This window comes from Heteronotia binoei, chromosome 11 (assembly GCF_032191835.1).
Source record: "Heteronotia binoei isolate CCM8104 ecotype False Entrance Well chromosome 11, APGP_CSIRO_Hbin_v1, whole genome shotgun sequence".
In the NCBI taxonomy this organism is placed as follows: Eukaryota; Metazoa; Chordata; class Lepidosauria; order Squamata; family Gekkonidae; genus Heteronotia; species Heteronotia binoei.
In genome coordinates, this window is record NC_083233.1 from 66,408,435 (window position 1) to 66,431,932 (window position 23,498).

General features: G+C 44.9%; 1 protein-coding gene across 19 annotated transcripts in view; it reads right to left on the reverse strand.

Moving 5' to 3' along the window:
- The window catches only part of FBRSL1 (fibrosin like 1), a 1,099,284-nt gene that overhangs the window by 589,592 nt on the left and 486,194 nt on the right, over positions 1 to 23,498 (reverse strand). For 17 of the 19 annotated variants that reach the window (XM_060249815.1, XM_060249816.1, XM_060249814.1 and 14 more), the window contains exons 3-4: positions 22,987 to 23,088; positions 1,265 to 1,300 (exon numbers count right to left, since the gene is read on the reverse strand). In XM_060249815.1, the coding sequence (XP_060105798.1) occupies positions 1,265 to 1,300; positions 22,987 to 23,088 (138 nt within the window). The remainder of the gene's footprint in view (positions 1 to 1,264; positions 1,301 to 22,986; positions 23,089 to 23,498) is intronic. The other 2 variants (XM_060249808.1, XM_060249801.1) reach the window with 1 other exon arrangement.

The window sequence follows — 23,498 nt, forward strand, 5'->3', positions numbered from 1 at the left end:
TCCAGTCCAACACTCTGTGTCACACAGTGGTCAAAAAAACCCACCAGGTGCCAGGTGCTTCTTCTTTTGGGGCTCATAGAATTGGACCCCTTGGTCCAATCATTCTGAAACATGGGGAGAGGGGGTTGGGGTTTAGAAGAGGCACTAGATGCTTTGCTGAAAATTTGGTGCCTCAACCTCAGAAAGAACCTCCCAAGAGCCCCAGATACACACACATTGATTCTCCATTATATCCTATGGGGGCCAGCCCACTGGACTTTCAAACCCCCCCCCCCCACTTTCTGATAACCCTGAAGTGGGGGAGGGCCTCCAAACATAGGATCCTCTGCCTCCAATCAGGGACTGGCAACCCTACACCCCTGTCTTAGTTCATGCTGACCCCCATCATTGCTTTTTAAAGTTATTCATGTCGGAATATCTGGTCATGGATTCCAAACAAAACATGTAGTTTGCCTGTAAAACCCTCTAAGTGGGTCTTCAAAAACATTTCATATATTTAATGCATGGGATGTTATACTATAAACCCAATTTATAATTTGTAATGCTATACAAATCATCAACATTTTTTAAAGCTAAAGAAATAACAGTTCAAGCTATAGTAACTGCTGCTGGTTTCTAAGATGTTTTCAGAGCAGTAGTTTCATACCAAAATAAATTGAAATAAACAGGCTTCACTAACCTTTGTATTTGGAGCCAGATGTGAACTGATGTTACGGTTAAATATGTTTACTTTCAAATACACGTAAAGATACAGAATGTTGGCAAAAATGGAACAACAACAAGAAAAAAGAATAATTTGGCCCTTCTTAGCCAAACTCAACAGTAACTATGGACTTTGATTCATAAGCTCCATGTGTGGAGTAACCAAAAAGAATAATTTGGCCCTTCTCAGCCAAACTCAACAGTAACTATGGACTTTGATTCATAAGCTCCATGTGTGGAGTAACCAAAAAGAATAATTTGGCCCTTCTCAGCCAAACTCAACAGTAACTATGGACTTTGATTCACAAGCTCCATGTGTGGAGTAACCAAAAAGAATAATTTGGCCCTTCTCAGCCAAGCTCAACAGTAACTATGGACTTTGATTCACAAGCTCCATGTGTGGAGTAACCAAAAAGAGTTGAAGACTGCCTTTTCTTCAAAGCTCATTTTTCACGGTCAGTGTTTCCTTTGGTGTCTAAGAACACGCAACAGGCGACGCATGCCTCCACAATCAAAACAGCAACAGAAGTCAAATAGAAGAATTAGCAGTAACGTGACTTACCGAATAGCCTTTTCCAGAAAGCGACTGAGCGGAACTCTGTAGGAAGGAATGGGATGTTGGAGTAAGTAACAAAAGAAGCTGTGCATAATGCCACAAAGGGGGGGGGGGGGAGGTGAGCTTTCCCTCCTACATGCAATAGCAAAGTGCTGTTTCCCATATAGATACAGAAGGGCTGCTAGCCATTGCTAGTGCACTTCAAATGGGGGCAGCTGAGTGTGCATCTCTGTTTTAAAGACACAGATAACAACCCATAAAAATGTTCTAAATAAACATTAAAAAAAAAAACCCTTAAAACACAAGGTCATATGCAGCTGTTGTATAACAATTTAGCAAGGGGTCCCCAACATTTTTTTAGCCTGTGGGAACCTTCAGAATCACAAAATGGCTGCTGCAAGAGGCTGAGCCAGCCACAAAATGGCTGGCATAGCTTACCTTCAGTCACACAGTAAACATCCTTGTGCTACTGTATCAGCTGCTGGCAAAGCAAGTTTTTTTTTAAAAAATCTGCACAGTCAATCAAATCTCCAATGGCCAATTAGAAGCCTGGCCGGGCAAAAGCCCCACTTGGCTTGGCCCACTTTCTAAGAACACTTGATGGGCACCGGCAAAGGTGTCAGCGGGTATCATAGCACCCACGGGTACTACGCTGGGGACCTGATTTAGAGCAATGATCCAATGAGCCCCACAACTGCCTACTCTTAGGGGCAGTAGCTCCCTGAAATCTGAGGCAGAGGCCTATCCTAGCCAAATTAAGGTGCCAGGGATTGGACCTTAAACACTGTACCTGTGTTGTGGCTTCCACCTTGTGGAATCACATGACTAAGGATGACAGAATTGTTCAGGAGGCCTGCAGTAAAATGTAATTGTTCAGGAGGGCATTTTTAAAAAGGGAAGAGTACAGTAGTCTTTTGTACTGTTCATTGAATGCATTTTCTGACTTTTACCACATTTTTTTCCTTAACTGTTGTGATCCAATTTTTGCATTGTGTATAGTGTGTCATGCCTTAAACTTCCTTATTTGTTCTGTTTTCTAATTGGTTCTACAGTACTGTTCGTTGTACGTCTTATACTGTTCTATTGCATTGTTATCAAATTTTGTAATCTGCCTTGGGTCTCAGGCAAACTTCAAATAAGGAAACAACAGGCATTTTTTGTCATCCTCTGCAAAATCATTTGCGGTTTGCTGGCTACTTAACCACAAGGGGAGTTCACCAGGATATAAAAAGCTACACACAGTCAAATCCATAAACTACACAAAGGACAAGAGATAAATACTTTAACAAATTAAGTCAACCTTGTTCCCTCTAAGAGTGTAAGAACATAAGAGAAGCCATGTTGGAGCAGGCCAATGGCCCATCCAGTTCAACATTCTGTCACACAGTGGCCAAAAAAATCCAGATGCCATCAGGAGATCCATCAGTGGGGCCAGGACACTAGAAGCCCTCCCACTGTTGCTCCTCCCCAAGCACCAATAATACAGAGCATCACTGCCCCAGACAGAGTTCCATCTATACCCTGTGGCCAATAGCCACTGATAGACCTCTGATCCAGATGTTTATCCAATCTCCTCTTTAAGCCATCTACTCATGTAGCTGCCACCACCTCCTGTGGCAGTGAATTCCATGTGTTTGGGTGAAGAAGTACTTCCTTTTATCTGTTCTAACCTAACTGCTCAGCAAAAATCTAATCCAGTACTGTCTCTCCTGATGGGCAGTACAGTCTTTTCTAGCTCTGCTACTCAAGATTCTTTACCCAGGAACACCAGAAGCTGGACCTGGGACCTTCTACCTGCTTCTACAGTTATGACCATGCCTCTGCTGAAGCTCATTCCATGCTACGATTCTGTGATCTTTGTAGAACCTAACTGTACTGCACCCCACGATGGCTAACTAGATCCTCTCGGTTATTTATTTACTTCATTTCTAGTCTGTCTTTCTCACTGGGATTCAAGCCGGATTAGACTGTTCAGATACAGTGTGCTTCTCAGTATCAGCTGCACGGTGGGGAGCAGGGCTTTTTTTGAGCAGGAACGCACCAGAACGCAGTTCCGGCTGGCTTGGTGTCAGGGAGTGTGGCCTAATATGCAAATGACCTCCTGCTGGGCTTTTTCTAAAAAAAAGAAAAGCCCTGGTGTGGAGGCAGAAATGGGGGAGGCTTTGGTCTCCATGGCCTGCTTTGTAAGCCTTTGAAGAGCATCTGGTGGGATACTATGGGAAAGTGAAAGCTGGATCAGAGGGCCACTGTTTTGACTCAGCAGGGCTCTAATGTTCCACGGTGTGAACCTCCACCTGCAACCCGAAGTGGTGCATGCTGGAAACAGACTTAGCAGTTCCACAAAAACAATGCCAAAGCTCTGTGCATGGATGAACTGCCTCTGTGCTCACAGCCCCACACTTTCAGCACCCCCAAGGGTTTGTTTGCCTTCTAGTCTAGCAGACTGAGATATCTGGGAAATGTTAACCTTTGTAAAGATTAGTACCCTGAAGCAACTATTTTTATTTGTTTGTCTTTATTTTATCCATTTTATGGTGTAAAACTATTAGCTGTGAACAGGAAACTGATGGTAAAAGAAATACCATGTCAGCATGGTTTATTGCTGGTTGGACCTCTTTAAAGCTATTAAAGCAAACTGCCGGCTCCAAGATATAACCATACAAGGTCCATTCTGCAGCTATTTACAGATCAACTGTTTAATGCAAGATTCCCATTGCCCTCCATTCTCTATCTGCTTTACAACATGGCAGTGGTCCAAATGTTTATTGATTTTGTCATATTCATGTTGTCGAAACGGACATGGTTTTCTGTCATGCAAAGAAGAGAAACTGCAATCTCTCTTGCACATGATAGACGGTGCTTGTTGATGAGGACAAGCCAAGGAGATTAAAGAGCTAAAGCTAAAGCTAGCAGCTCTTTAACGTCTTTTGATTGCTGCTCAGTCTGGAACACAGGTTGAATAGATAGGCTGGACCTGAAACGTAAGCTCTTTTCTGATGCCACACCTACACATACCAAGAAGATGCCAACAACTGCATGTAGAGTTGCCATGTGGTCTGAGCAGGGGAAATGCATGTGTTTCCTTTCCAGCTTCAGTGCATGCTATGAAAATTCCTTGATTTTTCAGAGTTCTGATTTATATATGCTGAAACAATATGTGCATGCAAAATAAACATGTTGCCCTATCCAGACAACATACTGACCACATGTAACTGGAGCATTGTGGGTAGTGTATGCTCTTGTTTCATGAGGTTGTTGGACTCCAAGTACATGAAGACATAAAATCCAAAGGAACAGGAAAGGGGCATGCCACACACTTTCCTCTGGCCTAAGAAGCACAGTGAGGATTTTGGAAACCTGAATCAGCGATGAAACAAGCACCCTGTTATCTTTGCTCAAGCTATTTGTAACTCCAGTGATAATTCTTCCCAAGGAAACTAACTCTCCAGCCCCAACCCTCTAACATTTCAAGGTCAAAACGCTCCATGCCAAGTTTGTATCTATCTATGGTTCCAGGATCCCCAACCTTTTTGAGGCTATGGACACCTTTGGGATTCTCACACAGTGTGGTGGGTGCAGCTGTTAAGTGCTTGCCAGGGTTTCTAGGTCCCCTCTGGCCACCAGTGGGGGATGAGGGGGTAGGGAGGCCAGGGAGACTCCTGATGATTTGGGAATGGAGCCTAGGGAGGACAGGGACCCCAGATGACTAAAATGCCACAGAATTCTCCAAAGCATCCATTTTTCTCCAGGGGAAGTCTGGAGTTGAGCTGTAATTCTAGGAGATTTCCAGGTCCCAGCTGGTGGCTGGCATGCCTATGCTGCTGCAGGAGGTGTAGCTAGCCACAAAATGGTAGCTGCCAGGGCTTTTTTGTAGCAGGAAATCCTTTGTATATTAGGCCACACGCCCCAATGTAGCCAATCCTCCTTGAGCTTACAGTAGGCCCTGTACGAAGAGCCCTGTAAGCTCTTGGAGAATTGGCTATATCAGGGGTGCGTGTCCTAATACACAAAGGTGTTCCTGCTACAAAAAAAGCCCTGGGTGTTGCTGCAATGCTGTGTTACAATAGTTATACCTTCTGTGTGGCACTAGCCCATCACACAAACAAGGGGCCACTTCCAGAAAATTGCTGTCTTCCATTCACAGTCCACGACAGAAGAGGGGAATGCTCTCCAATCTTGCGGAATGAAACTGCATTTGTTTCACACAGATCAGAAACCAGAGGAGAGTGGCACAAGTAATGTGAAAAAGCTCTAGTGCTGCAGGAGATATTCCCCCCCATCCCCATATGGGTTTCCAACACACACCCAAGCAAAACCCCAAACCTTGTGCTGTATGAATAGGGACCATGGCCGGTGCATGGGAGTAGGCCAAGTAGGTGGCCGCTTAGGGTGCCATCTGGCCTAGGGGGCACTGCCAGGCATCCCCTCTCCCCATGGGCAGCGTGTATGCTCCTTGGAGCCTGCCTTCCCCAATGGAAAGCAGACTCCATGAAGTGCAGACACTGCCAGCTGGTTTCATGTTCCCCGGGTCTGTAAATGCAAAAGCGAACAGCACCTGTGCAGTGCGCTCCTTGGAGCCTGGCAGGGGTAAATTAACCAATTGTAAAAGCTGAAGAAGAGCCAATTACAGTTTCTAAAAATTGGCTCCTGTTGAAGTTGTATGCTGCCACTCCTCCTTCCTACTCTACTTTAACAGATCCAAGAGGTGGGAGCCATAACTCAGTGGTAGAGCACCATTCTTGCATGTACAAGGTCTTCTCACTGGCACCTCTAACTAAAAGGATCAAGTATTCCTCTTTGGGAAGGGATGGTGGCTCAGTGGTAGAGCATCTGCTTGGTAAGCAGAAGGTCCCAGGTTCAATCCCCGGCATCTCCAACTGAAAAGGGTCCAGGCAAATAGGTGTGAAAAACCTTAGCTTGAGACCCTGGAGAGTGGCTGCCAGTCTGAGTAGACAATACTGACTTCGATGGACTGAGGGTCTGATTCAGTATAAGTATAAGGACTGAGGGTCTGATTCATATTTTCAAGTAGAAATGGTCATGTGAAGGTCTTGTCCCTGGCACCTCCCGCTAAAAGGATCAAGTAGTATTCTCACAATTTTTTTTTTAAAAAAATCAAATTTAAAATAAAAAACTGTAAATTATTAATGTAAAAAGTTTCAAGTTTCTTAATTTCTCCTACAATTCTCTGTTTTTTAAATTTCCGGGGGGGGGGGGGGAAGTGCTAGTGGGCAGTTCGCCTAGGGCACCAAAAACCTTAGCTTTGACACACCAGCACCAGCAAGCATGACTTCCCACTGCACAAAACACAGAGGCGCTCACAGGCCTGTACAACAGCAAAAACGAAACTCAGGTTTTGTTGGAGTGATACTTTCCTCTCTGAAGAGTAAGGAGCAGTTGCTGTGCATATGGAGAGGGGGAGGAATTCAGATGGCTTAAGAGAGCTTATAGAGCAGAGCCTCTAGACACAACCTTGCATAGTTTGAAGGCATACCTTTTATTTCTTTTCTGTTCTGGACCCCCCCCCCCCCCAAGAACATTTGCCAGTCAAAGCTGGCTGACAGTACAGCAGTGAGCAAAGCTTCATAAATTCATGCGTATACCCAAAAGTAAGCTCCAGCAAACTCTCCTGGGATTACAACTCATCTCCAGATAATTTCACCCTGATAAATCCAAGTGGGCACCGTGTTGGTCTGAAGCAGTAGAACAAAGTAGGAGTCAAGTGCACCTTTAAGACCAACAAAGTTTTATTAAGAATGTAAGCTTTTGTGTGTACATGCACACGTCTTCAGACGAGGAATCAGGTACAGTGCCTACCAGCTATACGTAGCTCTGCTCACTGTACCTGATTCCTCAACTGAAGAAGTGTGCATGTACACACGAAAACTTACATTCTGAATACAATTTTGTTGGTCTTAAAGGTGCAATGACTCCTTCTTTGTTCACCCTGATAAAATGGTCACTCCAGAAGGTAGTCTTTATGGCATTATACCCCACTGAAGCCCCTCCCCTCCTCAAATTCTGCCCTCCTCAAGCTCCACCCCCCCCCCCCCCCAAATCTGCAGGTATTTCCTGATCTGGAACTCTAGGTCAACTCAATGTCTATTTTTGCATGATCAGGAACAGAAAGGGGACAAAAATCTATACTATATGCTAGATGTGATGTTGTAAAAAGACATGGAAATTGGCACAATGCTTTGTAAAACATGCTGGCTTTTTCTGGCATTTCCAGAGGTAAAAGATTGATACATTCTCCGTGTTTAAGATTAAAATTTCTTGGAAGTGAATGCTGGATGCTTTTCTGTTGAGCAAAAAGGATTATTGTTGACATAAAATTGGTGAGCTCTTGGGAGCTAGTTCTTTAGAACCTTTCCAATGGTTGGGCTGAGACAGCAAATATTCTTTCCAGGAGACCTGCCTGACACTTCTCTTCTCACTTCCAATGCCCTTGACGAGTTTTGAAAAAGGAATGTATACTTGAATTACACTGAAGCGTAAAAAAAAATTAGTGTTGGCAGGGTAGACAATCCAAACCATAGGCACGCTCTGATTGGGAAAGATTTGGAAGGTTTCTTTTGTGGGTACTGACCAGAATCATCTAGTTTGAACAGGATTTGTGAAGTAGCTCATCCACAATAAAATCTCAACAGCAGTGAGAGAAATTAGTGGGTTTCATCCCATATACACTCTCAGAAGAGCATGCTTGCAGCTAAATACCACTATCTTTACTGATATGGAAATGTAAAACACAAACACATGAACAAAGTTTGAGTCCAGTGGCACCTTTACGACCAACAACATTTAATTCTGGATATAATCTTTCCTGTGCACGCACACTTCTTCACACAAAACCTTATACCCACAATCAAACTTTGTTGGTGCCACTGGACTCAAACTTTGTTCTTCTGTTTCAGACCAACACCACTACCCAATTGAATCTATAAACACATTAAGTTGCCTTATACTGAATCAGACCATTGGTCCCTCAAAGTCAGTATTCTCTATTCCAGGGATGGCCAAACTATGGCTCAGGAGCCACATGTGGCTCTTTCACACACATTGGGTGGCTCTCAAAGCCCCCACAGCCCCGTTAGCTGGCTTGGAGAAGACATTTCTCTCTTTAAATCACTTCTCCAAGCCAAGCCAGTCAGTGGTTTGGAGAATGTATTTAAAGTTAAAGTTGCTTTCTTTCTACCTCTCCCTCCCTTGTGGCTCTTAAAACATCTGATGTTCATGCCTTGTGGCTCTCAAACATCTGACATTTGTACTATGTGGCTCTTACATTAAGCAAATTTGGCCACCCCTGGTCCATTCAGACTACAGCAGCTGGTCAGGGTCTCAGGGGGAGATTTTTCACATCACCTCCTACCTGGTCCTTTTAACTGGAGATGCTGGAGATTGAACCTGCGACCATCCCTGTGCAAAGCAGAGGCTCTGACATTGAACTACTGCCTTCTCTACACTTATCTATGATCTGGGTCCACAACATCTGAAAATACTCAAAGAGAATGTTTCTTCCCATACTTGTGCCTCAATGCCTTGATACACTAAGGAACCTTCAGCCAAGACATAAGGCTGGATGTCGGAATAGTGGTCCCTCTAGTTCAGAATTGTCTACTGTAGCTGGCAGCAGCTTTCAGCAGCCTCTGGCAGAGAAAGGTCTTTCCCAGTTCCTGTTCTAAAGGTAAAGGTAGTCTCCTGTGCAAGCACCAGTCGTTTCTGACTCTGCGGTGACATCGCATCACAACATTTTCACTTTTTTATGGGGTGGTTTGCCATTGCCTTCCCCAGTCATCTACACCTTACCCCCAGCAAGCTAGGTACTCATTCTACCAACCTCGGAGGGATGGAAGGCTGAGTCAACCTCGAGCCGGCTACCTGAACCCAGCTTCCACCAGGATCGAACTCAGGTCATGAGCAGAGCTTGGACTGCAGTACTGCAGCTTACCACTCTGCACCACAGGGTCCCTCAGTTCCCGTTACCGAAGTGCCTTTATCTAGAGATGCTCGACATCAAACTGGGGATACACACTCAAAGCTCTTCTGCTGAGCTTCATACCTCATTTTCCAAGTATGGCTCTAACCATTGTACAAACTTATGAATCTGCCTTCCAGGGAGTCTAGCCATTAGCTTAGTGCTATCTCCTCTGACTGGAAGCAGTTCTTCAAGCAAAAGAAGGTCTTTCCTGAAACCTGCTACCTGAGGCCCTTATTTTCTGTATGCATGTAGGTGCTTTAGTATTGAGGTACAGGCCTTCTCACAGTCCCCTCTTTAGACTGACCACACAACACTGCTTCATAAACAGTCAGAAAATCAATCCATCCAGATCAATATTATCCATGTCTGACTGGCAAGGGTTTTCCCAGGGACTCAAGCAGAAATCTTTTTCATCACCTACTACCTGATCCTTTTATAAGTGGAGATGCCAGGGGATTGAGCCTGGGACCTTCTGCACACAAAGCAAAGGCTCTACTGCTGAGCCACAGCCTCTCCCCTCCTTACAAACATGACTGAGGAGCATGCAACTAGAATACATGAAAAGCAGGCTGTTTCAGGAATGAATGAATAGAGACTTAGATGCACTGGTAACCAACCCACATTTCCTTTCAAGGTGTAAAATGCCAACACTAGACATGCCATCAGAGTGCATATATGATGCTACCCTTATGTATACCTCTTTTGATCAAATTCCTTTCTGGATCACAGCAGTTACTTTATCACCACTGGCAATACCTACGCTGTTTGAGAATGATTAATGGCCAAAGACTGAGTTCATGGTTAATGGGCAAAGCCTACCCCTGTCCTCCTGACTTCTGGTATTCCAAGGAGTTCCCCCATGCAAAAGTTGCATCCTTGCTTAGCTTCCGGAATCTGACAAGATCAGGCTTGCCTGGGCTATCCAGGTCAGGACTACAGAGAGACATTTTTGTGCACTCTTAATGAGAGTCATTTCGTACACCACCACCTGCTCTACCTGCAAATGGGATTCCTAGGTCTCATTTAGCCCTATTGTGATACCACAAATTTAGATTTGCTTGCAATGACAAACAGTGGCTTATTCGTAACTGGCAGAATCATGGTTTGGTGAAGGGCTTATGTAGTCTCCCACCCTTCCCATCACACCATGTAAGGGACTTGCTCTCCCTCTCTTTCTGTTTTGGCTGTCAACAGGGCTTTTTTGTAGCAGGAACTCCTTTGCATATTAGGCCACACACCCCTGATGTAGCCAATCCTCCAAGAGCTTACAGTTGGCCCTGTACTAAGAACCCTGTAAGCTCTTGGCTGTCAAGTCACATCTGACTTACGGAGACCCTGTAGGGTTTTCAAGGGAAGAGATGTTCAGAGGTGGTTTGCCACTGCCTGCCTCATCATTGCAAACCTGGTCTTCCTTGGTGGGCTCCCATCCAAACATTGACTAGGGCTGAGCCTGCTTAGCTTCCAAGATCTGATGATATCAGGCTACCCTGGGCTATGCACATCAGAGCAATACCCTCTTATTTTTAGCAAATTCCAGTCAACCTTGACGCTCAAATGAGGGTGTCTCTGGGCTAACTGGAATTTGTATTTTGCCCACAAGTCATGATTCTAAAGCCTTAAACTTCAAAACTGACTTGTATCTGCCAGGATTTGGAAAATAAGTAGTTAAGGGGCAAAACACTGCTTCAAACTCTATTACCAAAAGGGTTCTTGGCTTCCCTGCTAGGGAAGGTACCAATTACCGCAGACTGTGATGGGCTGGCGCCTTCAGTACTACAGACATCTCTCCATAAAGGAACCAACAATTCTTTTCATGTAGGTATTCAGACAGGCCATTAGATGCCTTTTGGTAATTTTACCAACCTGGGCTGAATTTGAACCACTGACGTAAAAGTTAAAAGGCTTCATTATCCCATTACTAAGGCCCTTGAGATATCCCTTCAGTCTGTAATTTTGTTGGGTTTTTTTTTTTTTAATCTCTCCTCAATTCCTAAAAGAATCTCTCTCTGCTTGTAATTTGGAGGGGGGGAAAACATGCTGGCAGAGCTCAACTTGGACTGCAGGGGTTTCAAAGCGGATGTTTTATGAGCTACTATCACAAGTTATTTTGTTTGAAATAAGATGCAGTGTGTGTTTTTGCACGCTGCCATCAGAGCGAAAGCCAAAAAGAAAAGCAGGAGGGCAATGAGATCCGGTGGGTAAAAAGTGGAGCAGACAGTGGAAACCTTCATGCATCCATTCAGGTACCATCTGTGCCACTGGTCTCTTGTGAAGCTTTGGGGAAATTACTTCTGCCCTTTTATCCATTTTCATCAACTATAAATTCTTTAGGGCCGTCTGTTTAGAGGGAAATTACAAGCTTTAAGAAACACAGATCTGCCACCAAAAATGGCATGCCCACGTCCCATTCTCTGCATTTGTAATGCGCAGTAGAACTTCCCCAGTGTCATGTCATGAAGATGAGGTTTTTTCCCCCTGTCCCCCATGACTGGCAGACAATTAGAGGGGCTTGAGGTAAGTTGTATCACTTACGACAGGAAATTTACAAGTGGAAACAGGGCTACCATTTTCTGTGGCAGACTTGTTTCCTATAACATGCCTTTCAGGTGCTTGCTTGAGTAATTTCTGGGAGCAAAGGTAGCAGGAACACGTGTCCCCAACAGAAAGTGTCTTATAAGGCAGATACTACTTGTGGGTATTTTTAAAGGCAAGCTGCATGCCCTATGCCTCCCCCACCCTTAAGCACAAATCATGCTAAGAAAGATGGGCTGCTTTCAACAAGCATAATGATTCTCCAAAGCTGCCTTGCAAAGAATTGTCTTTAAAATTATTTGGAATGGTCAGACAGGATTTGTGGAGATGCCACAGGCGGCATATTCCACATGGGATACACAGACACTAAACTCTCTACAACACAGTGGACTTAGGCTGCAGGTAGAGAAAGAATTCTTGCTTCCTGCATTTCTGAACACACACCGAAAGCCCAAACCAGGAGCAAGCAGACTCCCGTGTGGATATACCCTTAAGTAAACTGAGTTGCTGACTACCCCATCATTCAGCACAAAGTTAATGTCAGCATGAAACGTTCTCTTCAAAATATATTTATCTTCCATCTCTACCCTCCGAGCATGATGACATCGAGTCAAGGCTTGTAGGGATTAAGAAGCAACACTAAAACTGCTTAATCCTAAGGGTCTTCTTTCCATCAGTCAATTTTGCCAGCTCAGTCTGCTTTTTATGGCTGCAAAGCCTTTTGGCCTCCAGGCCATTTCAAATGTACATCGGCAACATACCCTGAGTATATTCAGTAGAGACCAGCAACCCCAATTGAGTTGCCAACTTCCAGGTTGTGGCTAAAGATCTCCTGCTATTACAACTGACCTCCAGGTAACAGAAATCAGTTGACTTGGAGAGATGAGCTGCTTTGGAAGGTAGACTCTATGCTATTGAAGTCCTTTCCCCCAAACATCTTCGGGCTCCACTCCCAAAATCTCCAGGTATCTCCCAACCCAGAGCTGGCAACCTGAAGCCCCAAGGACCTTGCAGAGAGGCTGTTATCCTGCAGCAGAGCATCTGCTTTGCGTACAGCAGGGACCAGGTTCAGTGCCTCTAATCTACAGTTACTTTTCCCTAGCAAGTGTTGGGAAATGCCTTACTATGCCTAGGACCATGGAATGACACTGCCAGCCAGAGTACAATACTTTGCAACTGCACAAATTATTGTGCTCTGGGGTCATCCTTCCTGAGCTAAGACAAAAATGTGTGAGTTGGAGGCTAAAAATCTGTGAGCTAGCTCACACTAAATCAGCTTAGAGGGAACACTGTTTGCAACATCTGTTGACTGTCTCCATCCTGAGAGACATCCATCTTGCCTCAATAAGGGCCAAGGCTTTTTTTGCCTTGGCTTTGGACTGGTGGAATCAGCTCCCAGTTGAGAACCAGACCCTACCCAAACGGTTATCTTTTTGCAGAGCCTATAAGATGGAGTTGTTCTGCCAGGTCTTTGGTTGACGCAGCTGAAGTCCATGATACATCTAAACTGGCCTCCCTTGCTGTGCGCAGCTATGTTGCTGCTATCATTGGGCCACCTCCCATTGGTATTTAAGCACCTTCATTGACTGATTTATAGTTTTAATGGTTTTAATTATTTATTTGTTGTTGAATTGCTTTAATGGTTTATATGTTGTACTATGGCCTGAGCCCGTTTGTGGGAAAGAGTGGAATATAAATTAACTAACTAAATAAGCAAAAATAAGCTATATGGACCAATGATATAGCCAAGCACAAGGAAGCCTCATATCATCATATCCATTCAGCCAATTATAGCTCCAAATGAGTGTACCTCTATGATCAAGCTCTTGCCACACTCATGCTTTTACACTTTTAAAAGCAGACAACATCTCACATAAACATGCTAAGTTACACCACATAAGGTAATGTGGGAAAGGATTCTTGTCTTAATCTTTTTTCCGTCTCACCTCACAACCCCTTCTGCCACCCAGTCTCACTTTGAACATCTTTCTCACCACTTCTGGTCCTCATCACTCAAGTCTGAACTACAATTTCTGAGGTGAAGAAATATCTCCCTCTAAGCCTTTCCTTTAAAAAGGAGGGGAAAAAAATCAATTTATGAAATTTGTACCTTTCCTCTCAGTCACACAATTCCTGAGGTGGCTAATAAGTAAGAGAGTCAATAAATGTATTAAAAAAACAATGTAAAAAATCAATACCCACCCACCAAAAAAGCGCAATACGGCAAGGGACAAACGATGTTGTTTCTTACAAATGTTACACTCAAAGGGAGGTAGAGATAGGACAGGTAAGTTTTAAAAAAATCTAAGAGGCATTTACCCGAGATGCTGGGAATGAAATGATCAAAACCAAGAAAGAAAAAAAGCAAGAAACATGAGACATGTACCGATTTCGCACCAGGGCTTGTTCTGTATGGAGAACCCTTTTGCCCCCAGCGCTTCTTTCCATTTCTGCACAAGCTGCTGTGGAGCTGTGAGTTGGTGCACCATTCTCCCGCTGCAAGCAGAAACCGCTTGTAAGAGGATCTTGCTGCCACACGAAAGCGGTACACCAACTTGCAGCTTTGCGGCAGCTTGTGCAAAAATGGAGACAAGCGCCGGGAGCAAAAGGGCTCTCCACCCGGAATAAGCCTAGTGTGAAGTCAGTCAGAGAGAAGAATTTGCCCTGCTCTCCCCAAACTCCATCCCCCAAATCTCTAGGTATTTCTCAACCCAGAGCTGGTAACCCTGTAGGAAATGAATATGGAACAGTCCTCCCATGATTTACTAATCTAGAGTGTAGGTGGGGAGGCCCACAATCCCCACCCTTCCAGTCCCTACAAACAAAAAAAACCCCATGGAGGATAGGATACCAACAGTGGTTAGCCATGATAAACTAAATCGAACCTATGTTCAGAAATGATCTTCTGAGCATCAGTTGAGGGCGGGGGGGGGGGGGCAACTAGAGATGGTTGTCGCTTTCATGCCCTCCCTATAGGTTTATTGGATGAAGATGGTGGGTCTCCTTTGGAAAACTAATATACCAGATTTGGTGGATTCTTAGTCTAATCCAGCAGAATTTGGCTGGTTCTTCTGAAAAACGTTAAGAAAGGGGCTAAACTATAACACTTCTCCCTGAAACTTCCATAGGCAGAGGGACATGCTGGGGACATGTTCCATCATGTGATCCCAATTAAAGATGCCAACTTCCAGGTGGGGTCTGGAGTTGACCCAGAATTACAATGGATTAAGATTGGCAGCCTCCAGGTGGAGCCTAGAGATCTCCCGCTTTTGCAACTGATCTCCAGCTTGCAGAGATCAGCTCCCCTGGAGAAAATGGCTGCTTGGAAGGGTGGACTTTATGGCACTGTACCATGCTGAGGCCCCTCCCCTCCCCAAACCCCGCCCTCTTCCAGAGCCACCCCTAAAATCTCCAGGTATTTTCCAACATTGACCTGACAACCCTACAATGGATCTCCAGACTACAGAGTGCAGCTTCCCTGGAGGAAACAGCTGATTCTAAAGCAATCACATCCTTTTGTTGAGTCCCCTCCCCTCTCTAGGCACTGCCCCCAAACCTTCAGGGATCCCCCAAGCCAAAGCTGGCAACTCTAAATCCCCAGGGCTTGCACTGTGAAGTAGTACAGTCCTGCCCGCAGAAGGGGTTCACTTCTTTCCAAAATGTGTAGCTCTTGTGACATTCACAGCATCTTCCTTTGACATGCTCTAGCAGGGAGCAACAGAATATCAAGAGCAGGATAAAGAGGAAAGAACAGCAAGATGCCTCATAAAGCAACAGTTACAGACATGGCCTTCTCGAGAGTAAATTAAAGAGACCTCTCCTGTACCCAGGCATTGTCAAAAAGGATTTTCATCTATGCCATAAAAGGAGCTGAACACTAATCCATTAATATTTGTTTCCAATGGCCTTTGTCATTTGCCCTTTCTGCCCCCTCCAGATAAGACTCCCCCCCCCATAACATTTTAAAAGCCACTTTGTTCGACCAGCAGGAAGAGAGCTGGAAGGAGTGAGAGAAAAGGCCCTAAAATTGACTCACTAGAGGCTGACGTAATTATTTCTTTGGAGGTTAACTCAACCCACCTCCCCCCCACCCATCCTTGCTTGGAAAAAAACACATTTTAAAAAAATATATCGGAAGTGGCCAGCACCTCTTGCAACATATTTCCTAATCAGCTGGTATTTATGGTTGATATTTTATATTTCCAATTTCCCCCTCAGGGCTCAGGAGAACGCAACACACCTGCCAACCTTTTCGGCAGGGCCCATAATTGCCAATTTGCTCTTTGCCTTAGTATATCACTCAATTTAGCCCTTGCTGTGCCCTGCATACATCCTCATTCATCTAGATGCCCCCATGACAATTAGAGTGTTAGCTTCGGCTAACTAGGGCAACTATTCTACCAGAGCCGGGAGACAATTATTAGTCTATTTTCCCATCTTGGGGGTGACAAAATTGAGAATCCATGACAATTACATCCAGCAATTCCCCACTCCACCCGGCCCCTTTTCCTCCTGCTTCTTCCCCCCCCCTGCACCCCCCTCCCTCCAGCTTCCATACATTTCAAATTAACAGAGCTCTACCACCACATTCAAATGTTCAGTGTTTGTGGGGAATGAGGGTCCTATTTAAATGATAATGAGGAACGATCCATTCAATTTAGTGACGGAGAAAATCCATTAAAAAACGCAGGCAGTTCTTAAGCTGATGGGTCAAGAAAAAGATAAACCCTTTTTTAAAAAGCCATTATATAAGGCTCTGTGTGGATTTTTTACACCGTGCAGGACATCAGAAAAGATTAGGACAATTATGGAACAAGGAGTGGTGATGGGGGGATGGAGGCGGAAGGCAAAATAGAACACCCTCTTTCCCTTCCGGGACCATCCCCCAAACCTCCCCCCTATTTCATTTTGATGACAATGATCAGATAGGCGAGGGAATGGTTTGCTTCTTAATTCTCTCTTAATACCCCGAGCCTAACTGAGTAAGAGCGAAGGGGGGGGGGGAGAATCTTATTTTGGAGAAGTAGCTGCTGCTTTTTGCAACTGCTAGACAGGCATGTATCAGGAGTACAAGCTTTGTAATGAATTTTTTAAAAAGGCAGCTCGTCTGGACATGGCAGGCAAAAGATAAGCGGACTGTCCTCACAAACTGCTTCCTGCATCTTTAAAAAAAACCAACAACCCAGCATTGATGCAGAGCTTCTCATCCTAAGCGTAACTTCAGCAAACCACTGTTCTGAACAATTTATTTATTTCATGTATACCCAGCCTTTCTCCCCAGTGGAGAGACCCAAAGCATCTTACATCTTTCTCCTCTCTTCCATTTTATAAGAAGAAGAAGTCTGCAGATTTATACCCCGCCCTTCTCTCTGAATCAGAGACGCAGAGGGGCTTACAATCTCTTATATCTTCTCCCCCCACAACAGACACCCTGTGAGGTGGGTGGGGCTAAGAGGGCTCTCACAGCAGCTGCCCTTTCAAGGACAACTCCTATGAGAGCTATGGCTGACCCAAGGCCATTCCAGTAGGTGCAAGTGGAGGAGAACCGGGAATCAAACCCAGTTCTCCTAGATAAGAGTCCATGCACTTAACCACTACGCCAAACTGGCTTCACAACAACCCTGCATGATAGATTATCTAAAAGTGTGTGACTGGCCCAAAGGCACCCAGCAAACTGTTGTGGCAGAGTGGGGATTCGAACCTGGGGACCATTGTCCTTCCTTTCTTACCATCAGAAAAGGGTGGTTTTTTTATCCAGTTCACTATTTTCAGTCTGTAAGTTAGAGAGAGTTGTTGCACATACTCTGTTCTTCTTGCTGGGAAAAGCATGTTCTACACAATGGGTTGACCCAGTGCAAAATTTCTATTTCTGCTAGAGCTCTTGCGACACAATGCAGTGTATCCACACGAGCACCAAGATCTTGTGCAACCCAACTGCTGAGCTTTATGATATGTAATAATGAGGGAAGCGTTCAGGTGCTGTACAAGATCTTGAGCAAGAGGAATTCCACCAAGTCCATTTCTGTTTCTATTTGTGCAATGCTGGATCCAAGCTAATATGTACTCAGAACATAAGAAACACATGTAGGAATAGCAGAATTCATGTGTGTCCTGTGCACATACAGCATGAGAATGCATGCAAACAGACAGTGAAACAGAGAATGCTGACCCTGCCTTCCCTTTGTGCATTGAGCTTAATGGAGGCATGAGATTATGAACACTAGTTTTCCCTGACATGTATCCTTGAGACAGGAAAAGACACTCTGTTCAATCTCACTTTTCCCAGTAAGGCTGCCAATTAAAAGACTGGCCCGCAGGCCCTCCTCCCTGTGCTCTCAGCTTCAGAGGTGAGGCAGGTGGCGACTAGAGAGAAGGCATTTTCTGTGGTGGCACCTTGTCTCTGGAATTTGCTCCCTCTTGAGACTCACTTGGCGCCTACTTTCCTTTCCTTTAGGCACCAGGCCAAAAGCACCCCATTTTTATCCAGGCTTTGGGATTTTATCTTTCATGCTTTTAAAATTACCTGCTTCTTGTTTGCGGATAATTTTTATGTCATTAGGTTCAATGGCTTTTTTTAATGACTTAGTTTTATATTGTGAGCAGCCCTGTGGCGCAGAGTGGTAAAGCTGAAGTACTGCAGTCTGAACTCTCTGCTCACAACCTGAGTTCAATCCCAGCAGAAGCTGGTTCAGGTAGCCAGCTCAAGGTTGATTCAGCCTTCCATCCTTCCGAGGTCGGTAAAATGAGTACCCAGCTTGCTGGGGGGAAAGTGCAGATGACTGGGAAAGGCAATGTCAAACCACCCCGTAAAAAAGTCTGCTGTGAAAACATTGTGAAAGCAACGTCACTCCCGAGTTGGAAATGACTGGTGTTTGCACAGGGGACCTTTCCTTTATATTGTTATGCTGTTCTAATTGTAAACTATCTCGAGCAGGGCTCTGAAGAGGCAGAACAGAAATATCCTAGATAAATAAATAAGGATGTTAATAGGGTTGTCAACTCCCACTTGTGGTATACCTGGAGATTTTGGGGGTAGAGCCTAGGAAGCCATAGAGTCTACCTTACAGAGTAGCCATTTTCCCCAGGGAAGATTATCTCTGTCATCTGGAGCTCAACTGCAACCCCAGGAGATCTCCAGCACCCACCTTGAGGATGGCAACCCTGGATGTTAATCTTCGTTGGAAATGCAATAGTTATTTCATGGGGTATGCAATGACTTGCTCCTCTTTTGTGTGACCCACCTTGCACTCCAAGTCTAAGATGGAGCAAAAGCATCCTCAAATAAATATAAGAACAAATGAGGCATGACTGAATTGTGCCACTGCTCCATCTTGTCTAGTCTTCTTGTCTATTCTGACTGCCATCAACGCTCCAAGGCAAGGACCTTCCCAGACAACCCTATTAACATCCTTATTTATTTATCTACGATATTTCTGTGCTGCCTCTTCAGAGCCCTGCTCGAGGTAGTTTACAATTAAGATCATTCTACCTGGAGGCAGCAGGGCCTGGGGCCTTTTACGAGTGAATCACATGCTCCTGATTTTGTCCACAAAAATCCCATGCTTCCTACAACAAAGGTAGTCATCTATGGCAGTGGTTCCCAACATTTTTGGTACAGTGACTCACGAATCCAAATTTACTTGGCATGGTGACCCATCCAAGGGTGGTTCAAAGGGGTCTGGTTTGAGGAGGCAGGGGGGGTGTCCTAGGCAAACTATGACCTTGGGACCCATCTAGAATAAGAGAATCATAGAGTTGGAAGGGACCTCCAGGGTCATCTAGTCAACCATCTGCACAATGCAGGAAACTCACAAATACCTCCTCCTAAATTCACAGGATCTTCATTGCTGTCAGATGGCCATCTAGCCTCTGTATAAAAATCTCCAAGGAAGAAGAAGAAGATATTGGATTTATATCCCGCCCTCCACTCCGAAGAGTCTCAGAGCAGCTCACAATCTCCTTTACCTTCCTCCCCCACAAAAGTCACCCTGTGAGGTGGGTGGGGCTGGAGAGGGCTCTCACAGGAGCTGCCCTTTCAAGGACAACCTCTGCCAGAGCTATGGCTGACCCAAGGCCATGCTAGCAGGTGCAAGTGGAGGAGTGGGGAATCAAACCCGGTTCTCCAAGATAAGAGTCCGCACACTTAACCACTACACCAAACCGGCTCTCCAGGAGAGCCCACCACCTCCCCAGGAAGCCTGTTCCCCTGAGGAACCGCTCCAACGGTCAGGAAGTTCTTCCTAATGTAGAGCCGGAAACTCTTTTGATTTCATTTCAACCCATTGGTTCTGGTCCTACCTTCCGGGGCCACGAGAACAATTCTGCACCATCCTCTATATGACAGCCCTTCAAGTACTTGAAGATGGTGATCATATTACCTCTCAGCCGCCTCCTCTCCAGGCTAAACATGCCCAGCTCCTTCAATCTTTCTTCATAGGATTTGGTCTCCAGACCTCTCATCATCATCGCCACCCTCTTCTTGACCCGTTCCAGCTTGTCTGTATCCTTCTTAGACATTCCATTCTCTACAGTGGCTAATCAGATGTTTTTGAGAAACCTCACACAAAAGGCACAGCTGCCGTCTCTATGAACACCAAACAAGTGGCATTCCAAAGTATACAGCCTTTACATATAGAGGTTACATTCTAGCCTTTGACCAACCTCTCCTTCTCCATTTCTTCCTATGATTCCCCCTTAAGATTCTAAGAAGCTCACTCTAGAAACCATCAGGACATGCGCTGCTTGCTTTTGAAGAAAAAACACCAGCTACTGAATGGCATGGAAGATATCGTTTCCAGGGTAAGATCTTGGTTTCCGAAATACAAAAAAGAGCATTAAAAAGGGCAGGGGAGGCATTAGGGAAGGCCGGCCCATGACCCACTTTTAAAGGCCTTGCAACCCACTTCTGGATCCTGATCAACAGACTGAGAAACACTGAGCTACAGGACTGTTTGTTGTTGGCTGTGCCAGTGTGGCCATATGGGAACTGGGCTGCCATTAGTTAGCCAACAAAGTCCTTCTCCCTTACCGTGTCTCCTCATGCTACCAGGGAGGGGGCCATAGTACAATGACAGAACACATGCTTTAAAACCATAGAGAAGGTGCTAATTTTGGCATCTCCAGTTGAAAGGATTTTAGGTAGCAGGTGCTGAAAGAAAGTGGAGGTTTTTGACTGCTTGAGAGCCTGGAGAGCCACCGCCATTCAGAGAACAGAATGCTAGATGCACTGATGGGTGGACTCAATAGAAGGTAACTTTGGTCCTTCCCAAACTTTACGAATGACTATGGCTCTGCGGGTAGAGCACATGCCTGACAAGCAGAACATCCCAGGTTCAATGCTTGGCATCCACAGCTGAAAAGGACCTCAGACAGCCAGTGCTGGAAGAGGCTACTGCCAGATTGGACAACACTGAGCAAGACGAACCAAGAGAAAGGAAGTGAAAAGTATGCTCTGATTGGCATGCATAAGAACAGGAAGAAGAAGAAGACTGCAGATTTATATCCCGCCCTTCTCTCTGAATCAGAGACTCAGAGCGGCTTACAATCTCCTGTATTTTCTCCCCCCACAACAGGCATCCTGTGAGGTGGGTGGGGCTGAGAGAGCTCTCACAGTGACTGCCCTTTCAAGGACAACTCTGTGAGAGCTATGGCTGACCCAAGGCCTTTCCAGCAGCTGCAAGTGGAAGAGTGGGGAATCAAACTCGGTTCTCCCAGATAAGAGTCCGCACACTTAACCACTACTCCAAACTGGCTCTCTAGGGTTGTTTTAAGAATGTCTAGGGTTGTTTTTAAAAGCACAAAGCAACAGCCAAAATACAGTTACCCCCAAAAGGCTTCCTCTTCCCATTCTCTGCTTGACTCTCCTGGCGTACCAATTTTTTAAAAAAATCCTGGAAGCAGATCATAGGCACATGGCTGGTTCCCCCACCTCATCTCTTCCAACCACACAGGCTGTTTATAGCAGCCCCAGTCGCACTCAAAACATGTAGAGCAAATTCACCCCCATTCCACGATACACACACACACACCACAGTCACATTTCCCTGTCAGAGCTGTCAAGCCGAATCCCGCTTTAATCTGCCAAAAGCACTTTTCTGCTGACATTTTTAATAAATACTTTCAGCTTTTAAACACATTTGTGGGAGCTATTTTCTCCCCTCCTCCTCTCCCTCCTTCCCCTCACCTCCTTCTCCTTCTTTGGGAGAATGAACACTGAAAGCCTTAATAGCAAATACATTATGCTTATCAAAGGCTCCCCCCCCCCCACTTTTTTTTGCATCCTGAAGCAGAGGTAGTGTTTTCAATTTTAAAGCTAAATTAACTGTCCAATTGAATTTGGCTGGTGTGAGCTGCTTTCCCTGTGACAGGTTTTAGTTATGAAGCATATTTCACATTAATAGAACTCAACATGAAAACCCACTCTCTCTGGGACGTAACTGTGGCTCGCCATTGAAATGTTAAATTTAATATTTCAGACATGCCTTGTGCCAGCGTTTGATTATTGTTCGTCATTTAAATCTCTCCTAACGGGAAAGGTCCTAATTAGCAAAAAATCATGTTTTAATGAAGGCGAAATGCTAATTGCTAACACAAAAAAGCCTTCACATAAAATTATCTCAGCACTTCCATTGATTTCTTGGCGGTTCACGAAAAAAAAGGAAAAAAGAAGCCCATTTGTGTGTTTACACACTATGCTGCTGCTTGCTTTTGTTTTATCATAACATTTCACTCAAAATCAGCACTTGGCTTTCCTCATAGAAAAGCATTCTCTTCTCTGTTCCCTCCTGACACCCAATTCCCCCTCAGAGAAGGAGCCCTTCAAAAAGGTGAGCATATCCACACAATCTGGTATTAATGACACAGTGGCTAATTTTTTTTTCAGTGGCTGTGCGAAAAGCAATTTTTTTAAAAAAAACAACACACACACAACTACCCCTCACAACTTTTCTCTTCAAAGAAACCATCTCGAGCCATCTTTCCCCTCAAGAATAACAATTCCATTTTGTTTTCTCCGTCTCTGATCTTTCACTTATCATATTATTTGCGCTGTGATTATAGTGTTTGCGAGGGAGCTCTGCCACTTACGCCATAACACTCCATCATGACATGGGGAGAAAAAAAAGTTATTACACAGTGACCTCTGGATGCCAACATTTGTTCAGCGAGATTTATGAAATTGCCACAATGAAGCGCCAACCAGCTTCTCGATGGTACTCACATCGCTGAGGCAATCCCTGGAGCTGCTTCGCTGGGAGCTCGTGGCCTCTCGGAGGCTGTCGTCTTCGCTGTTTCGGCTACTGCGGTTCGGGGGGGCCTTCATCTGTGGAGAATGGGAGATTGGTCATTTTTAAAAACGGGGTCTTTAAGAAACCACTTACATTGGTTTTCACTATTGGTAAAAAAAAGGGGAAAGTGGGCGAGTGGGTTGCAGTTTCCTTCCAGGAGTCATGACAAAACCATCTCAAGATAACTTGTAGGCAACTGCTTGCTTAAATGTGTCACATAGCTAAATAGGCTTGCCATCTCTGGGTTGGGAAATCCCTGGAGATTTGGGGTAAAGCCTTGGGAGAGTGGGGTTTAGGGAAGGGAGGGATTTCAGTGGAGTGCAATTAGTGTCCCCCCTCCAAAGCAGCCATTTTCTCCACGCAAACCAATCACTGTTATCTGGAGATCAGTTGAAATTCCAGATCTCCAGGCCCCACCTGGAGGATATAATACAAGAGAAGTCAC